The following is a 15,397-nucleotide window of genomic DNA, read 5'->3' on the forward strand; positions in this document are numbered from 1 at the left end:
TTGTAGAGTATGTAACTTGAGGAATAACTTTGTACTAAATGCAATTTATCACATGCCTGTAAGAGCTCTCCTGCATTCTGCCTGATCTCTGTTTTGGGCAGTAAGTCAAGGATATCATTAGGAAAAAGGCTCTGAGAATGGTGAGGAGGGGAGGAAGAGAAGAAATAGAGGTGGTCTCACCAGCATCCAGTCCTTCCTATCTTTCCTCCTTGCCTGCACCTTCAAGTATTCAAAGTAGGATGCCCTCAGGCTCACCACTGTCCAAATTCCCGCTATCAGTGAGTGCTGTGGCGTGGAGCCTTAGATAGAAGAGGGCTGGAGATGGCATAGGTTGGGTGACATGAAGGAAGGACTGGGTTTTGTTTTTCCTGGGGTTGAAACAGCCCTTTGCTGGCCTGATCGAGGAATCAGGTGTCTGCTGCTTTTATGGAGGATGTGGAGTGAGAGTTGCTTTCTTATATCCAAATTTTCCAAATATATCTGTGTTTCACAGTGTAGTTTTGTGCCTGTATCCAAGCTGATGTGTCCTTCTCCCTCTGTGCAGGATTAACATGCATTGCACATGCTGGGGAGATGTTCTCTCTGCAGCCCAGGAAGACATTGCTGAAGTAGGCGGCTTCTTTCCAGGTTTCCCTTCTCCCGAAGCAGCTTGTTATTTCTGGTGTCTTGCATGTCCCAGGCAAAACAAAATATACATATTTTTATATATTTCAGGCAATAGCAGTACTATTTGGTGGAAGCAGGAACTGGTTTAATGTTGGTGAACAGCTCTGGGAACAGTTTTCCAATCCAGTCCTTGTTGCTAAGCAGTTACCAAATGTGGTATTTTGGTCAGCAGATGTGGCTGAGAGTTTCCAGTGCAGGTGATTGAAATATTGTCTTTGAAGGATGCAGATAAATGAGAGCAACTGTTATCATGGTGCTACAAACATTTTGCTATTGTCTAGGAAAAAGAAAAATCACTTGGAAAATACAAAAATCCTCAGTACTGCACAAAATATTTCAAATGACAGTAAAACATGTTCAACCAGTAGATTCTTATTCATAAGCCATGGAGGTGTGTGCAAAAAGATGCATTTTTACAGGAGGATCTCAATTTATTTGCTCATTAGTACGGTGTCAGGTGGGCTTTATCTCCCAAAGTACATTAGAAAAGTGGTAACAGCAGATGACTTTGCAAACCTGAGGCCTATTCCAGGTCAGTGAGAAGGAGGCAGGGAGGTCATGTGGGTTTGGTGGCAAAGGGCAGCCTGGCCTCTGTAGAGACTTGATACCAGGGTTGCCTTTGAATTCCCTGGGAGTTGGCATTACACGGGGAGCAATGTCCTGGCTGCAAGACACCAGAAGTAAGCTGTGATCTCCACTGGGTTGGATGCTCAGACTTTGGGTTGAGGAAATCTTGATGCATGACTTTGTCTTGACTCATTACTGGGATGCATGTGCAGTAAAAGAGCTGTGGCACGAGGCTGCAGCCTGGGAAGGGCCCTTTGTCATGGCAGCTCTGAGTGCACGGTCCTCTGCGAGGACACTGGGCAGCTTCTGCAGCCCAGCTTGGCTGTCTGTGTATCTCTGGGATCACAGAGAATGAAGAAGCAGGCAAAGGAGATGAGAGGAGCTGCACATTTGGGTTTGTGCTGGTTTTTTGGGGGTCAACCACTGTGGAGTAGCTGCGGTTTCCACATGGCCTCTGTCTTTGCTCTGAAATGGTTTTTCAGTGCCCAAGCTAAAGCAAGCCTGAGCTTTAGATAGTTGCATGCCTTTAAAAAAAAACCCCAAAATCAGAAGGGCAGCTCCTAGTAGTATCAAGATTTCTGAGTTGGGATGGAGACTGTGTGAGGACTCGATTTTATTGTATGTGAATTTGGGGTTAAATGTACAAGTGAGTTATAAGAAGGATGAATGTTGGAACCTTGTTATTACTTGGTTCTTGGAGTATTTTTGCTCTTTTAGCTGAACTCTGGTATAGAGTATCACAGTGTGACTGTTCTAGTGAGACATAACCTTAATATCACATCCACTAAGTCTTGATTATAGTTTGTGGTGTAAGTACCACCATGCAGCTCTGGTGCTTCCAAAGGTGCTGAGGTTAAACTGTCCTAAGTAAAAAACCCTTTTATTTGCAAACCACTGAGCTAGTTGTTCTGGCACAACTGCTGAAAAAAGGCCTGTGCCTTCCAGGTGATCACCTGAATCAATGAGCAGTGCATGAGCCTGGAGCCAAGTTCAGCTGGTTTTGTGCCTTTCTTACAGCTGTTTCACTTGGCTCTTTAAATGAGTAACCTACGTTTTCAAGGGTTCACGTGTAACTTCAAACTAATGAACCAATCTAATGGAAAAGTTGCTTTAAACAGTGAAAATAAAAGCTGTGTGATTGAGAGTGGTTTAGATACATCTCCTCAGGTTAAGGACTGTGGAGATGCTGTACTGCTGTGTGCTTCTGCAGGGCTTTGCACTCATCTTGATCATTTTAGCAAAACTGTTTAAAGCAGGTATTAAGGAAATGTGTAAAATAAGTGTCTCGGGCACAGGGAGTCCTGAAAGAGCCTGAGGGTTGGGGTGGCCAGTCTGAGGAGCTGAGCATGGATTGCCTAGCACTGGCTGCTGCTGAATGGCTGTGCCCGTGTGTGTACAGCAATTCTGCTTGAGCAGTCAGCTGTGGTACAGCTTGATTACAGCTTCACTGCAAGAGAGAACAGAAAGAGACTTTAGACTAACTCATGAGTAAGCAAGGCAAAGGCATGTCTTTACCTTTCCTTGGTTGTCTGTGTCATTGGGGATGATTTTCCTCTAGGTTACCGAAAGACTGTCAGTGAGAGATGGGAGACAAAAAGCCCATTGGCAGCAAGGCTGTGAGGGGCGGTGCTCTACTGCAGTCTTTGTGCTACTGGTGACCAGCAGATGAGTACATGATCTTTTCCAGTAGTTGTCTGTGGACCTATCTTCCACTAAAGTCTGATCCATTTTTAAACCCATCTGCACTGCTGAATCTTTGTGGTATCCTGTGGCAATGAGGTGCACAGCTGAATTTTGCTCTAGGTGAAAAGTGTTTCCATGTGTTTGTTTTAAACCTCCTGCTTGCTAATGAGGAGACAGGTGGGAAAATCAGCATATGTTACCTCTTGACTCTTTTTTTGAATATTTTATGCCTGAGCAAGTGACAGTGAGCATACAGCCCAGCTGTGGCCTGTTTCCACTCTGTTAATTTACAACAGTTGTGGTTACACAATTTGCTTTGCATATAGTGGGCATAGTTTGATAGCAAAAGTTTGATATCTTCTAGAAGGCCATGAGAAATGTCACGTCCAGCACAGAGATTATTTTTGTTAAGGGATCAGTCAACAGCTGGCAGCCACAGGCATTGTGTTTCCATCACCTGAGGAGACTCATATGGGGAAAAATTTGCCTTTCCCCCACTGAGCAGGTTTTGGAGAGGGAGAAGTTAAGGGTATTTCTGGCAGGATATTGCTTTAGGCAATAGAGAAGGAAAATCTAAGCAGGAAATAAAACAGTGAAAATTTCAAGATGCCTCCAGAGAGAAGATCTGTAAGAGAAGAGAAAATGTTACCAAAGGGGAACTGTTTCTTGGTGGCCTCACCCTCATTTTTGAGGAGGAACATCTCTACTCATCCTCTTTAGCTGCTTGAAATAGGTTCCTGGGAGTGAAGCATTCCCTGAGGTCTAGCAGGGTTGTGATGCATCTATGGCACTTTGCTGGGAGGGACTTGTTAGCTTGTGTTGTAATGCTCAGAGAATGAGTGGAGCTTGCTGAGCTCATTAGGGTGTCAGTCATCATTTGTGGTCACTGCTGCAAAGGGCTCACAGTCTGGCAACAGCCTGTTAGAAGTTTTTGTCTTGTGAGCCTCTCATTTCCTGGGGTCACTCTTTGCTGTTGTGTCTCAGCAGGCCTGGAGTACTTGTACCCGCCTGGAAGCGGGGTGGAGGCTTCATCCAAAGTGGTTAAATGCTTTTTGTCAGACAGTCAAGGTCAGGTGGACTGGCTGATGGGTCTTCTCTGCAGAAGTTTTGCTGGAAATGTCAGAAACACAGCATTGTCCTGTTGTCCTATCCTGGCATGTCAGTGGCTGTCTCCAGAAAGACACAAGTTTTCTGCTTTGAAACCATACTGTGTTGCCACAGTGACTGCAGTCAAGATGACAACAAGGTCCTAAAGATCTTATGTTCCCTCTGTATGCTTTCCTAGTTCTAAAATAGTTGGTACTGGGGTAGAAAAGAGCTGCTGGGAGAAGACTAGTGCTAAGGCTGTGTGACCTCTCAGGCCAATGGTGGAGGGCTCACAAAATCTTAGCAGAAGTGTTCATGAAAGGGAAAGGTTGACCTAAAAATTAGTCTTTAACTTTTTTGCCTTGCTTGTTCCATGCTTTTTGGAAAGTAACAGCTAAACTTGTTTGGAGAGGACTGTTCTGAGTTACCTCCATCAGCTGTGGGCTACAGGCTCCTGGGTTTTCTTGCAGGTGCCAAGAGCAGTTGGGCCTCTTTGCTTCCCAGCTGCATGAACAAATCAAGACTGCACCCTAGAAATTCAGGGCAAGAATAGCTCAAGCTCTTGGAGAGGAGAGGGAGAAGCTGAGCTCATCATTCAGGATGCCTCTTGAGAAGGAAAGCAAGTGTCTGAACTGCTGCCTCAGGATATGTTAATGGCATCTGGTTCTGACAGCAGCAAGCAGAACAGCATTAAAAGATACTGATGAGTGATCTAACAAAAGCTCTTATTTTTTTCTTTTATCTGTTGTCCTTCAAAACCTTGATTCCTTCATTTCTGCCCTCCCTTCTGAGGAGACTCAATGTTGCCCAGGTTGCATTGTGGATGTCCAGGTCTTGCACATGAAACTGCTGTTGCTACTAATGTTGGAAATGCAGAACACGCTGAACAGGGCACTGAAAATGCTGCCATGACTGTAACAGCCACGTGGTTTCAGATACTCAGGGGTATAGTGGTGGTACATAAAAGGGGAAGAGTATCAAACCAGCCTATTTCTGCCAATTAGAACTTGTTTAAATACATTATGTGTATAACCAATTCTTCAATAGGTTGATACCAACTGGGAAGGGAGACTTTTCCAGGCTTATCTGCTTTCTTATCACCTTGTTGGTAGCAAGACCTGAATTCATGGCTCCATTTGACCTAAGTATCAACTAAGTATCAGAATAAGCTCAGGGGATGGCATGTGAGCTCCTGCCTGGCACTGAACTGTAAGGTATCTGTGTACTCTGTACTCAGTTATTGCACTTTTTAAAAACTTACAGGTGGACTCTGATCTAATGCTGCCAAGTCCCTTCTTTATCTTTGCTTGTAAAGTATTAGAGCAAAAGCTCTCTAGAAATCTGAGTGCGTTTTTACACATCGGTGTGAAGAGCAAAGCAGAGCACTTCAGAGTCATTTGGGAAACAAGGTCTTCATGTACCATGTGGTTTCTCCTAAATTCATTGCCTTTCTTTGCGTCTTTAGAGAGGGAGATGCTGCCTCAAGCTCTGTGTCTTTTGTGTGTGGACAGATCTTAGAATAAAATGTACTGATAGTAGCCAAGATGGCAGAAAAGGACAGAGAGGCCCCATTGCATGCTTACAGCCACCTTTCTCTTTTTCAGAGAGACTTATTTAGTTCCTCTGTTGGATTTGACTGCTGTGTTCCCAGGACTCTGCATCACTGAACCTGATGTCTGAAAAGAGCTTTACCTGGGTAAAGCCAGTCTGGCTGTATGAAAGTCTTTGGAAGAAGCAGAGAACATTCCCTGACTAATTTATCTGTAGGGGGTATTTTCTTGCCACTCTCCCATCCTTTTATGCATGACTTAGCTTCCCAGCGACTAAAGCCTTTGAAGTTAGATTGCAAATAGCTCTTCAGCTATCCCTTCCCCCCCATCTGAAATTGGGAAACCAGAACAACCTTTGCTGTGGGAAGAGTCTGCCTTGGTACATAGCTCCTCAATGCTAACACCCCTTTTTTTTCCCTCCTTCCTTTTCCCTACCTCCTCCCCCCCCCCCCCCCCCCCCCATAAAGAAACCTTTTGGGTTTTTTTTCCCCTTAAGATCTACTTTAGACTTGAAGGAAAAGGCCATGGTTCCAGGAGATGGTAAATCCAATTTTAGGGTGTTTCATATGTGATGAAAAACACTAGGGCTGCATGACGCAGCCCCTGAATTGGCACATGTTCGCCCTGCCAGTTCAGATTTGTTCACATAATGCAGAAGGGGTGACTATCCAGGCAGGCTTCACATCAAGGCACTCATGGGCTTCCCAGGAAGCCCTGAACTCAAGCTGGGAGCCAGTGACTATCCCTGTCTTGTGCTCTCACTGTATTCTGTGATATACCCAGTTGTACATCCACATTTATCTCGACTCAGATCTGTGCAGTCAGAGAGCCTGGAAGTTTCTAGTCTCAGCATTGATGAATGTGAACCCAGGGGTTGTTGTGTTAACCTCCACTCTTCCTAGAGCTGTCCCTGCAGTGGAGAGCCTCTTGTGTATACTGGAAGCCCAGGGGCAATGTCTGACTTCTCCAAATAACCGTTTGTCAGGGATCTTGCCAACAGGAACAGTATAACCACATCACATGCCATGAAGCTTACAGTTTAGAGCCTCCTTTTCCTTTTGGAAGAGAGAAAGACCTAAATTAAACCATCCCTTTTGGGAAAGCTAATGCACTTGCTAACAAACAGAACAAATTCTTCCACAAATTATTGCCCTCTTTGACAATTCATCTCTTCAGGCTTTTGACTGAGGCAAATCTGGGAGTTGTTTTCCCACTGGCTTAATTCCTGACTCTGAACATTGCAATCCTAGGAAGCTCTTGCAGTGAACTCCTGAAAGTCATGTTGAAAACCAAAGTGTGATGCCCTCTTGTCAAGATAATGGGTTTTTTAAAGTTCTGAATACTGGTTGAGTCTTTTCCCTTTGGGATTACATTTCTCAGGCCATTTTGTTTCTGGATACGTAAAGATCTGCTTACCTCAGACCACTAATCACACTGCACCTACTTCCCATCTCTGTCCTCTTTGCTTCACATCTAGTTGTCTGTCCTTCTCTCCATCACTTGCTAAAAAGTTTTTAGCCTCATGGAGGTGCTGCTTAAGTTTCTGACTCTAGGATTTATCTCAGTTCTTGGAAAGAAGAATCTGCATTGTTTGGTATAGCCACTAGAACTTCTACATACAGTCAAGTGAAAATAGACTGAACCTCTCCTGTCCAATTGCTGCGTTTATTTTTCATTTGTTTTTGTGGATTTCATGCCTGGGTCACATCAGGGACTTTGCTTTGGGATATACTGATTTAAGCTGCTGCTCTCTACCTTTGCTTGGAGACACTGATGTTATTCCAGTGTCCTGTGCAGAGAAGGCAGAGAATAATCTTCTCTGGAGTCTGAAATGGTGCCTTGAAGTGTCAAGACCCACCTCAGATGCTCAAAGCATATGAGGACCTGCAGGAAGCTGGCAGTGCAGATTTGCATGAGTCTGGGATACTGTCTTTGGCACTTCTGCTCACTGTCCAGGAGTCATTTTAGCCCATTTTGTCATCTTAATTTACTGCATTTTCTAATGATGGCATGGACCATTAGGCAGCTTTCCAGCTCTCCTACTGTCCCTAAAACACAAGTCAATTTACTTGTGTTTATGGCATCAGGAGACACTGGAAGTGAGTGAGGAGACCTGTTACCTTTGTAAGCATTAGCTCCATGTGCTGCTCCCTCTTGAGAGCCCTTCCTGCCATGCAATGAAAGCCCAGGTGAGCTCCTTCCTTTCATCCTTACAAATCCCAGCTTCTGGCATGTCCCTCTGTGCAGGATGGTCTAATTAGGGACTGGCACCTGAGGCAGCACATCGTGAGACACAAACAAGCACCGTGGTGGCATTTCTTCACCTTTGTCCCCCTGTTCTGGGACTGATGAGGACTTCTAGGGAATTCTGTGGTTTGAGGTATCGCCTTAAAGTTCCCTCTTGGTATTAGAAGAACTGAAGTGGTGTAATTTAGGCTGGTATTTACAGTGCTGTTTGTTTACAGTGAGCACTTGAATATTATTGCCACTTGTTTTACTCGTTGTGCAGCCCTGTAGGTGTGGGGAGGATTCTCTGTGCCAAAGAAGCCCTGCAAATCAAGTACCAGACCAAAACACAAACTGAGCCAAGGCACAGTGTATGTGTCAGGTAGGATATTGTCTCATAGAGGTTGAATTCTGTTTCTCAAGTAGTGAGAGATACTTTAGCAATGGATAATAAACCAAAACATCCAAATAACATCTCTCTCTCTCTGTGAGAAATCCTTGCTTCCTTTTTGTGGGACAGAGTGGTGAGTCCTTCACCCTGATCTGTTTGTTTTCAGCTCTGTTTGCAACCTTTGCCTGCAAGTTAAATTTACAAAGAGCTGTATAAATATATAGCTGTGTAAAAATCTTGCCATCCTCTGTTCTTGAGGTAGAAAGACACGTTGCTGAGGATATAATCTCTGATTCATACTATGTTAATATTTCCATTTGCCTGTTACTGAGTTGGGCATTTTATTGTAATGCAAATACACCTGAAAGCTGTCTTTGTCCCAGTTAAAACTGCCGTGGTTGCAATCTCATGCTCTGGATGGGTGCACTCTTAGCTGCCCAAAGGAGGTTAAAGACATGACTAACCAACCCGAGGCATCCAGGGAGGAGGCAGTAACCAAACTTCTACATCCAGGCTGCAGTGGTGAATTGCTGGCCAACATGAGCCTCCACAGTGACAGCGTGGTTGTCTGAACGGGCTTGAAAGCTCACCTAGGAAGGTGCAGGACAGTGGTTTGCTCTGTTTTTTTGTGCTATTGTAGCTAAACTGCTGGCAAACTGCCTTGAGTGGCTCTGGCCTCTCCCACTCCACTTCTGCAACACCAGTTAAGTACCATCCTGGTGTGTGCTCTTTCAGAGAGAGCTATAATTACAGTTAGCAAAGTTAAAATATTTGTGTATTGTCAATGCAGTACCGAGTCTGCCTCGTTCATGCCTGACACCATGAGGTGTGAAGGCTTAGCACAGTCCCTCTGCCATGTCATCCTGAGTGTTGAACTCCCAGTAAGCAGAGAGGACAGTTTGGAGGCTCTGCCAAGAATGTGTGGAACCTGCAAGCCCTTCTCTAGCTAAGAGCAGATTAAAAATGAACTCAGCAATAACTGTGAAGCCCTCACTGTGCTCTGGTCTGTACATTTTGAACAACACGAGGTAATTCACTCTGTCAGTGAAGTCAATGGTGGGATTCTCTGGGCCAAACGTGAATGGGCTTGTTTGTTGTTTTGTTTTTTAAAGGGTTTTTCGTTGGCGTTGTGTCTTTGAGGAAGAGTTGCAGGTGACAGGTTTGCATCCTCAGGCTTCCTTCTTGTTCTGGATGGTGTCATAGGAAACGTGGCAGATTTGAGACATCTCATTCTCTTTCATATTGTTCTGCCACAGGAGTCTGAGAAGAGAAAGTTGGGTGTTAAGAGAACTTGGGCTATTTTCACCCTGGGATCCCAGCGGATCACACTAGGGCTATTTCCCTCATCAAACAGAGTGTGGGCAGCGAGGAGCCCGACATGAGCTCAGCACAGGGAGGCAGCCAGAGTGGGGAATAGGAAGTTGGAGGAACTTAGTGTACTCTCAACTCTATCAGCAACTTGCTGTGCCACCTTGTTTGCTCAATTGTCGTCTCTTCCTTACCTCTGAAAGCTTTTCTTTCCCTACTTTTTTGTAAGGATAAAGGGTGAGACTTGCTCACTTGTGAAATTTCTACACCCTTGGATGGACTTAATCCAAAACCAAGTGATGACTGTCTGACCAGGTTATGAAAGCTTTTTGTCCAAGAGCCATTTCTGATTTTAGTTCTAGCTTTATTGAAAAGCTGCTTCTTAACATTTTAAATAGCAAAGATTTTCTGTATTAAATAGAGGGATTTAAAAGTTTTTGGACTTAGAGTGGTGTGGTTTTTGGGGTTTTGTTCTGTTTCTGTTTGGTTTCTGTGAGTGCAAATTGCAGCAGGTTTAAAGGTTTGTTGCTTCTTGCAAGCTTCGCTTCATTAAAGCTAATGACCTTGCCTTGTGCTGAATGCCATTGATCCTGCATTTCATTGTTCTGATGCTCCAGAGCTCAGCCAGGCTATGGGCAGAGTAGTTGATAGGTTCAGTGATGCAAGTTCCTACCTCAAACGTAAGTGACTTGGTACCCAGAATAATATTTAAGTGAATATAGCTTTAAGCTGATGGTATTCAAAATGTGTTCTGAAATTCTGGGTAAATTCTTTATCAGATGACCTTTTTCAAAGGAAATGAGAGCGTGTGAAGTTCCTCTGCCCAGAGGAGAGGTACCAAACGGCACATACAGTGAAGCTCACAACCACTGCACAGCCTCAGTACCCCTCTGGGTCAGGGAGAGAACAACCTCTTCACCTCTGGAAGCTGCCAGTTATGGATGCAGATATTAGGATGTAGTCTCTTTGGTTTTCTTCCTGTGGGTATGAATGTTTGGTTGCTGAATGTTGGGTGTCACTCCAACATAAGACCCCGTGTTCAGTGACTCTCTGCCCTGTCACTCTGCAGACTGATCCAGGAGTTAGATCTCAGGATGTTCCCTTCAGTTAACTGGAGAGACTCTTCCTGTGCTAAAACACACTGTACTGGCATTAAAGGTGGCAGTTAGCATTTTGGGTGAACAATGAGTGAGGCCATTTATAACCAGTTATGCTGACATGAGTCTCTCCCAACAAATTTGCATCATTAAAACACCTTTGGAAAAATGTGTCATGCGTATAATTAAATACCTGTTTTGCTAACTCTTAATTAAGGCAAAGTAAAGATGGCAGCACAAATTAATTTAGTTGGAAGTGGCTTTTCTCTCAGTGGGCTGAAAGGAGATTTTCTGGCAGTGTTGTGTCAGATGACCTCGGAACAGGCAGGTGAACTCCAGGACTGATTGACACAGCTTTTTTGACAGTGATGGCCGTGACATCCTCATTAGCACTATGTATGCCATGTATCAGCTCACTTTTTACACCTTGTGAGAGCAAAGAGGGAGGCCACCTTGGAGGTGGTTTCTTTGGGAAGGCAGTGTAGCTGCTTTTCAGCTCTACCCTGAGAGGTATTTGGTAGCAACCACAGTAAATCCAGATTCAGACAGGTGAATAAAAAGAAATTAATGTAATAGATTTTAATGGCTCTCCTTGGTTTTTCCTTCTGTACCTTCATCTCTTTCACTCAATTGATACCCACCTTTTCCCTCCTTAAATGACTGCTGTCACTGCTCATCTGCTTTAAATATTCATTCCTCTTAACTTTCTTTAAAGACTTCCTTGTAGATGCTCTTTTGGTTTGACCTCTTTCCTAACCTCGTGTATTCTTCCTCCTTTCTCCCCCCCTGTCTTTTTTATCTGTTTCTCCCTGACACTTTATCTTTCCCTTTCCATCTTGCTTGGGATAAAACTGGAGTACAGGTTGTGTTCACTGTGCAAGTGCAGGTGAGTTGTCAGCCCAGCATTGTAGGATGTAGGGAAGCTACATTCCTCAGAATGGGATGTGACTGCAATAGAGCAGCTGGGGAGAGGATGCAGGGTGTGAGACCCACTTAGAAATGTTAGCCAGATGTGGACAATTCAAGGAGTGGGTGATACAAGTTTTGGAAAGATTCAAATGCAACGGTTTGTGGTTTTTTAAAATTCTCCTTATTCAACTGTTGGTTTTAGGGTTTACAAAAGAGCCCTCAGAGTACCTCCCTGTGGGTAGAGATGCATGAAAGCAACTTGGCAGCTGTGGGAGAGTCCCCTCCCTGTCACTGTTAGCAGGGGGTCGATAGCACTCACTGCAGGCTTTACCAGTCTCCTGCTTTCAGCCCTTATATGAGGGTAAATTATGTTCTCCTTGCTGAGCTGAGGGATTGGGGGTTTTCACACCACTAGAAATGGCTTTTTGAGGGTGACCCGTGTGATGCGTGAGCTGGTGAGTTCCTGCTGCAGCAGAGGAATGAGGGGAAGCCAGGGCAAGGGGAGGTGCTAGGAAAGGAGGGTTTGCAAAGCTGCTGCTGGAAGCGTTGTGCTCAGCCTGCTCTCTGGTGGTAGCTGCTGTAGCAGAGATGACCTTTGATAAAACACGAAGCATTTGGTTTGATTTGGACAGTTGTGATTGCTCAGCTTCACACAGCTACAGTTCCTAGCAGAGTTGTCAATTCAACTGCTCTTGCTTTTGTCACCTTATCCCTGTGCAAAATTCACGGGTTAAAAATGAAGTCCCAGCAGCTTCAGGATGAGAGGTGCCAACAAAGCCTACTTCCCAGCAACTCTTCCCAGTGCAGGTTCTCCCCTGTCTGATAGGGCTGAGCTTTATCACTCTGTTCTTTCAGACTGGGGAGCCTAGTAGGAGGGCACACACGAGGCACCTCCTGGCACAAAACGTGGAAGAAATAGACAAATTTGAGATCTTCAGTCAGATTTGGCTAAAACCAGCCAGCAGGTTCCAAAACTCTTGCCAGGATTGGGATACATAGAGTCACCTGAAGATCCCTTGATTATCCTTTCTTACTGCTTCAGATGGGCTAGAGCCCACAGCATCCAGGGCAGGCAGGAGAGCTTTGGTGGAGTTGGAACATTGCTGCTGTGCTCTGGTCTGTGCTGATGAGCATGGGGAGGCTCTTTATTTAGATCAGCTGGTGGCAGTGTACAAACTCTCTGGCTTTTTTGTGCGAAGCTGTTGAGAGGAAGGATGTGCCTGGTGAAACAAGGCTGTCATGCTTGTAGAGAGCCTGGGAGAGAAGGTCGTGACGAATGCTTCTGCTCTTCAGTACTGAAAATAGCTGAGGGATGTTTGCTGTCACAAGAGTAGTGGGGTTTGACATTTTTAGCTGGAAAAAAAAAAGCAAGAATGGGAGAAGTAGTTTTGGAGAAGGTAGGTAGGACCCTGTCCTCTTCTTTGCTGACATCCCACTAGTAAAAGGTCAAACCATTTGTGTTTCCTGTATAAAGTGTCAGTGTTTTGAATACATCTTCCAGAAGCACTTGGTTGCTGTATTTCATACCAGGATTTGTTTTAACAATACCCAAGGGATGAGACAGTCATCTGTGTGGTTTTTTTTGTGCTGGAGGCATCTCCAGGACTGAAGTGCCTGCAGGACATAGGGTGCAGATGTGACAGTTTGCTGTTGAGGATGGAGCTAGCAAGTGAGGCCTTTCCATTGTATGGGACTGAATTAGGCAGCTTTGAGACTTCAGAGCAAGCAGACACCCTGTTTTAATCCAACTTCCCTCCCTTCAACAGTGGAGGTTGCACATCATTTTAGCATTTTCTGTTACCCTATACCTGTGTTTCTTGTGACTGGTACAGTATTTTGTCCAGGAACATGATGTAAGCTATGTCTGAGTACCAGCATTTCTGACTGATTTTTAAAGGCAGTTTAAGCAGATTTGGGCTTCTTTTTTCCCATGTGAATTGCTGTGATCTAGTCAAGACAACTTTTAGTAGCAGCAACCATATGGAAGTATTGTCATCCCACAATTGGAGGTTAAGAGTTGACAGCAAATGATCCAGGGATTATAATTTAGAAGCAGGGAATGTGTGTGGTGCAAATGAAGGAATAAAAACTCGTGGTGCAATGCACCTGTCAGTATTAGATACAAATAACAGATGAAGTGTCTTGCAGTGAAGGGTGTTTGAGTTGTGTGTGTTTTGCTGAGCACGGGAGCAATTCCTGTTTCACAGAAGCTGAGGTTTTTGTTAGGTTGGTACTGATGCTCTTTTAGAAAGCTTTTACCTCTCTGCTTCCCGAGGTCTGACGTGGAAGGGAAAAGCTTCAATAGGCACCAGCTGCTCCACGGGCTCTGTCTTTTCAGAGCATTGCTCGCTTTTCTCTGTTCCCAATTAAAACGTGTGTTAAACTTAGCTTTTGTTTGAAGCAGCCAGCGCTGTGTATTTCATGTAAAAGGAACGTGCTCCTCACCTTTTCTCTCTCTTTTAACACAGGGTCAGCATTCTTCAGGGGAGGACATGGAAATCTCCGACGACGAGACCAACCCTGCGCCCATCACCAGCGCAGAATGTGCCAAAACCATTGTGGTGAACTCCTCTGTCAGCAACTCAGCTGTGATGGCCCCGTCGATCCCCCCCTTGCCGCCGCCAGGATTCCCTCCTCTCCCTCCCCCGCCGCCACCGCCGCCGCAGCCGGGCTTCCCCATGCCCCCGCCGCTGCCGCCCCCGCCGCCACCCACGCACCCCGCCGTCACCGTCCCGCCGCCGCCGCTCCCGGCTCCCCCCGGGGTCCCTCCGCCTCACATCTTGCCTCCGCTCCCTCCCTTCCATCCCGGCATGTTCCCGGTCATGCAAGTGGATATGATAAGTGTCTTGGGCAACCAGTGGGGTGGCATGCCGATGTCCTTCCAGATGCAAACTCAGATGCTGAGCCGCATGATGCAGGCGCAAAACACGTACCAGTATCCTCCTTTCATGACGGGCCGGATGCAGTTTGTGAATCTTCCGCCCTACCGCCCTTTCTCGATGGGAGCGGCTCTTGGCCGTGGTCAGCAATGGCCACCACTGCCCAAGTTTGACCCCTCGGTTCCGCCACCGGGTTATGAGCCGAAGAAGGAAGATCCCCATAAAGCCACTGTGGATGGAGTCCTCTTGGTCATAGTGAAGGAACTAAAGGCTATCATGAAGAGGGACCTGAACCGGAAGATGGTTGAAGTGGTGGCATTTCGGGCGTTCGATGACTGGTGGGACAAGAAGGAACGTCTGGCAAAGGTAGGCTTTCACAGACTCTCTGCTGGCTCCTGGGAAGAGCTGTTTGTAGTCCTTGTGGATAGAGCTTGTGCAAGCAGGGATCTGGAACTGACTGGTTTTAAAAATGCACAACACAACCGTAAAATGTCACAGAAGCAAAAATTAAAGTCATAGACTAGTTTTGCTGTGAGAAATGGCGTTGCTTGAGACTGCTGCAGTGACCACGGCCCTGCAGCATGTGTTTGAAGACTTTCTCTGGCAAGAGGGAGTTTGCACACTCCCGGTAAATCCAAAGTCCACTAAGCAGCAGTCACAGGATGAGGCTGGCTGCTCCTCCAGGCAGAGCATGTGCACATGGAGAGTACTCTCCAGTGTGCTCCTTTCAGGAAGACAACCCAAAGTGCCTTATGCCCAGGGTTATTCACTCTCTGTCTCTCACCTTCTTTCCCTTTTCCCCCTCAGTGCAGCATTTCCAAGGCCTGACATTTTGCAAGTTTAGCTGAGTTTTATTTTGTTGGTCTGTGGCACTGCTGGCTGCCTCCAGGAGGGGGTTTACTGGCCCCGAGATCAGGAGACAAACGTGCAAAAGCTTTTTGCATTTAAGAGGAAGCTGAATTTTATCTCCAAAAAAACCCTAAAGTCAAATGCAACAGGAGTGTTTGAAACCACCAAGTTGCTCCTCTGTGTTCC

At 45.6% G+C, this 15,397-nt stretch overlaps 1 protein-coding gene across 3 annotated transcripts in view; it reads left to right on the forward strand.

Annotated features, from left to right (window-relative positions):
- SETD1B (SET domain containing 1B, histone lysine methyltransferase) overlaps positions 1 to 15,397 on the forward strand; it is a 52,003-nt gene that overhangs the window by 15,989 nt on the left and 20,617 nt on the right. For all 3 annotated transcript variants that reach the window (XR_009819939.1, XM_062010259.1, XM_062010260.1), the window contains exon 7: positions 13,952 to 14,728. Coding sequence is in view for 2 of the 3 variants with exons in the window: in XM_062010259.1 (XP_061866243.1) it covers positions 13,952 to 14,728 (777 nt within the window). In the remaining variant the exon portion in view is untranslated. The remainder of the gene's footprint in view (positions 1 to 13,951; positions 14,729 to 15,397) is intronic.

Source organism: Colius striatus, chromosome 17 (genome assembly GCF_028858725.1).
Source record: "Colius striatus isolate bColStr4 chromosome 17, bColStr4.1.hap1, whole genome shotgun sequence".
Classification (NCBI taxonomy): Eukaryota; Metazoa; Chordata; class Aves; order Coliiformes; family Coliidae; genus Colius; species Colius striatus.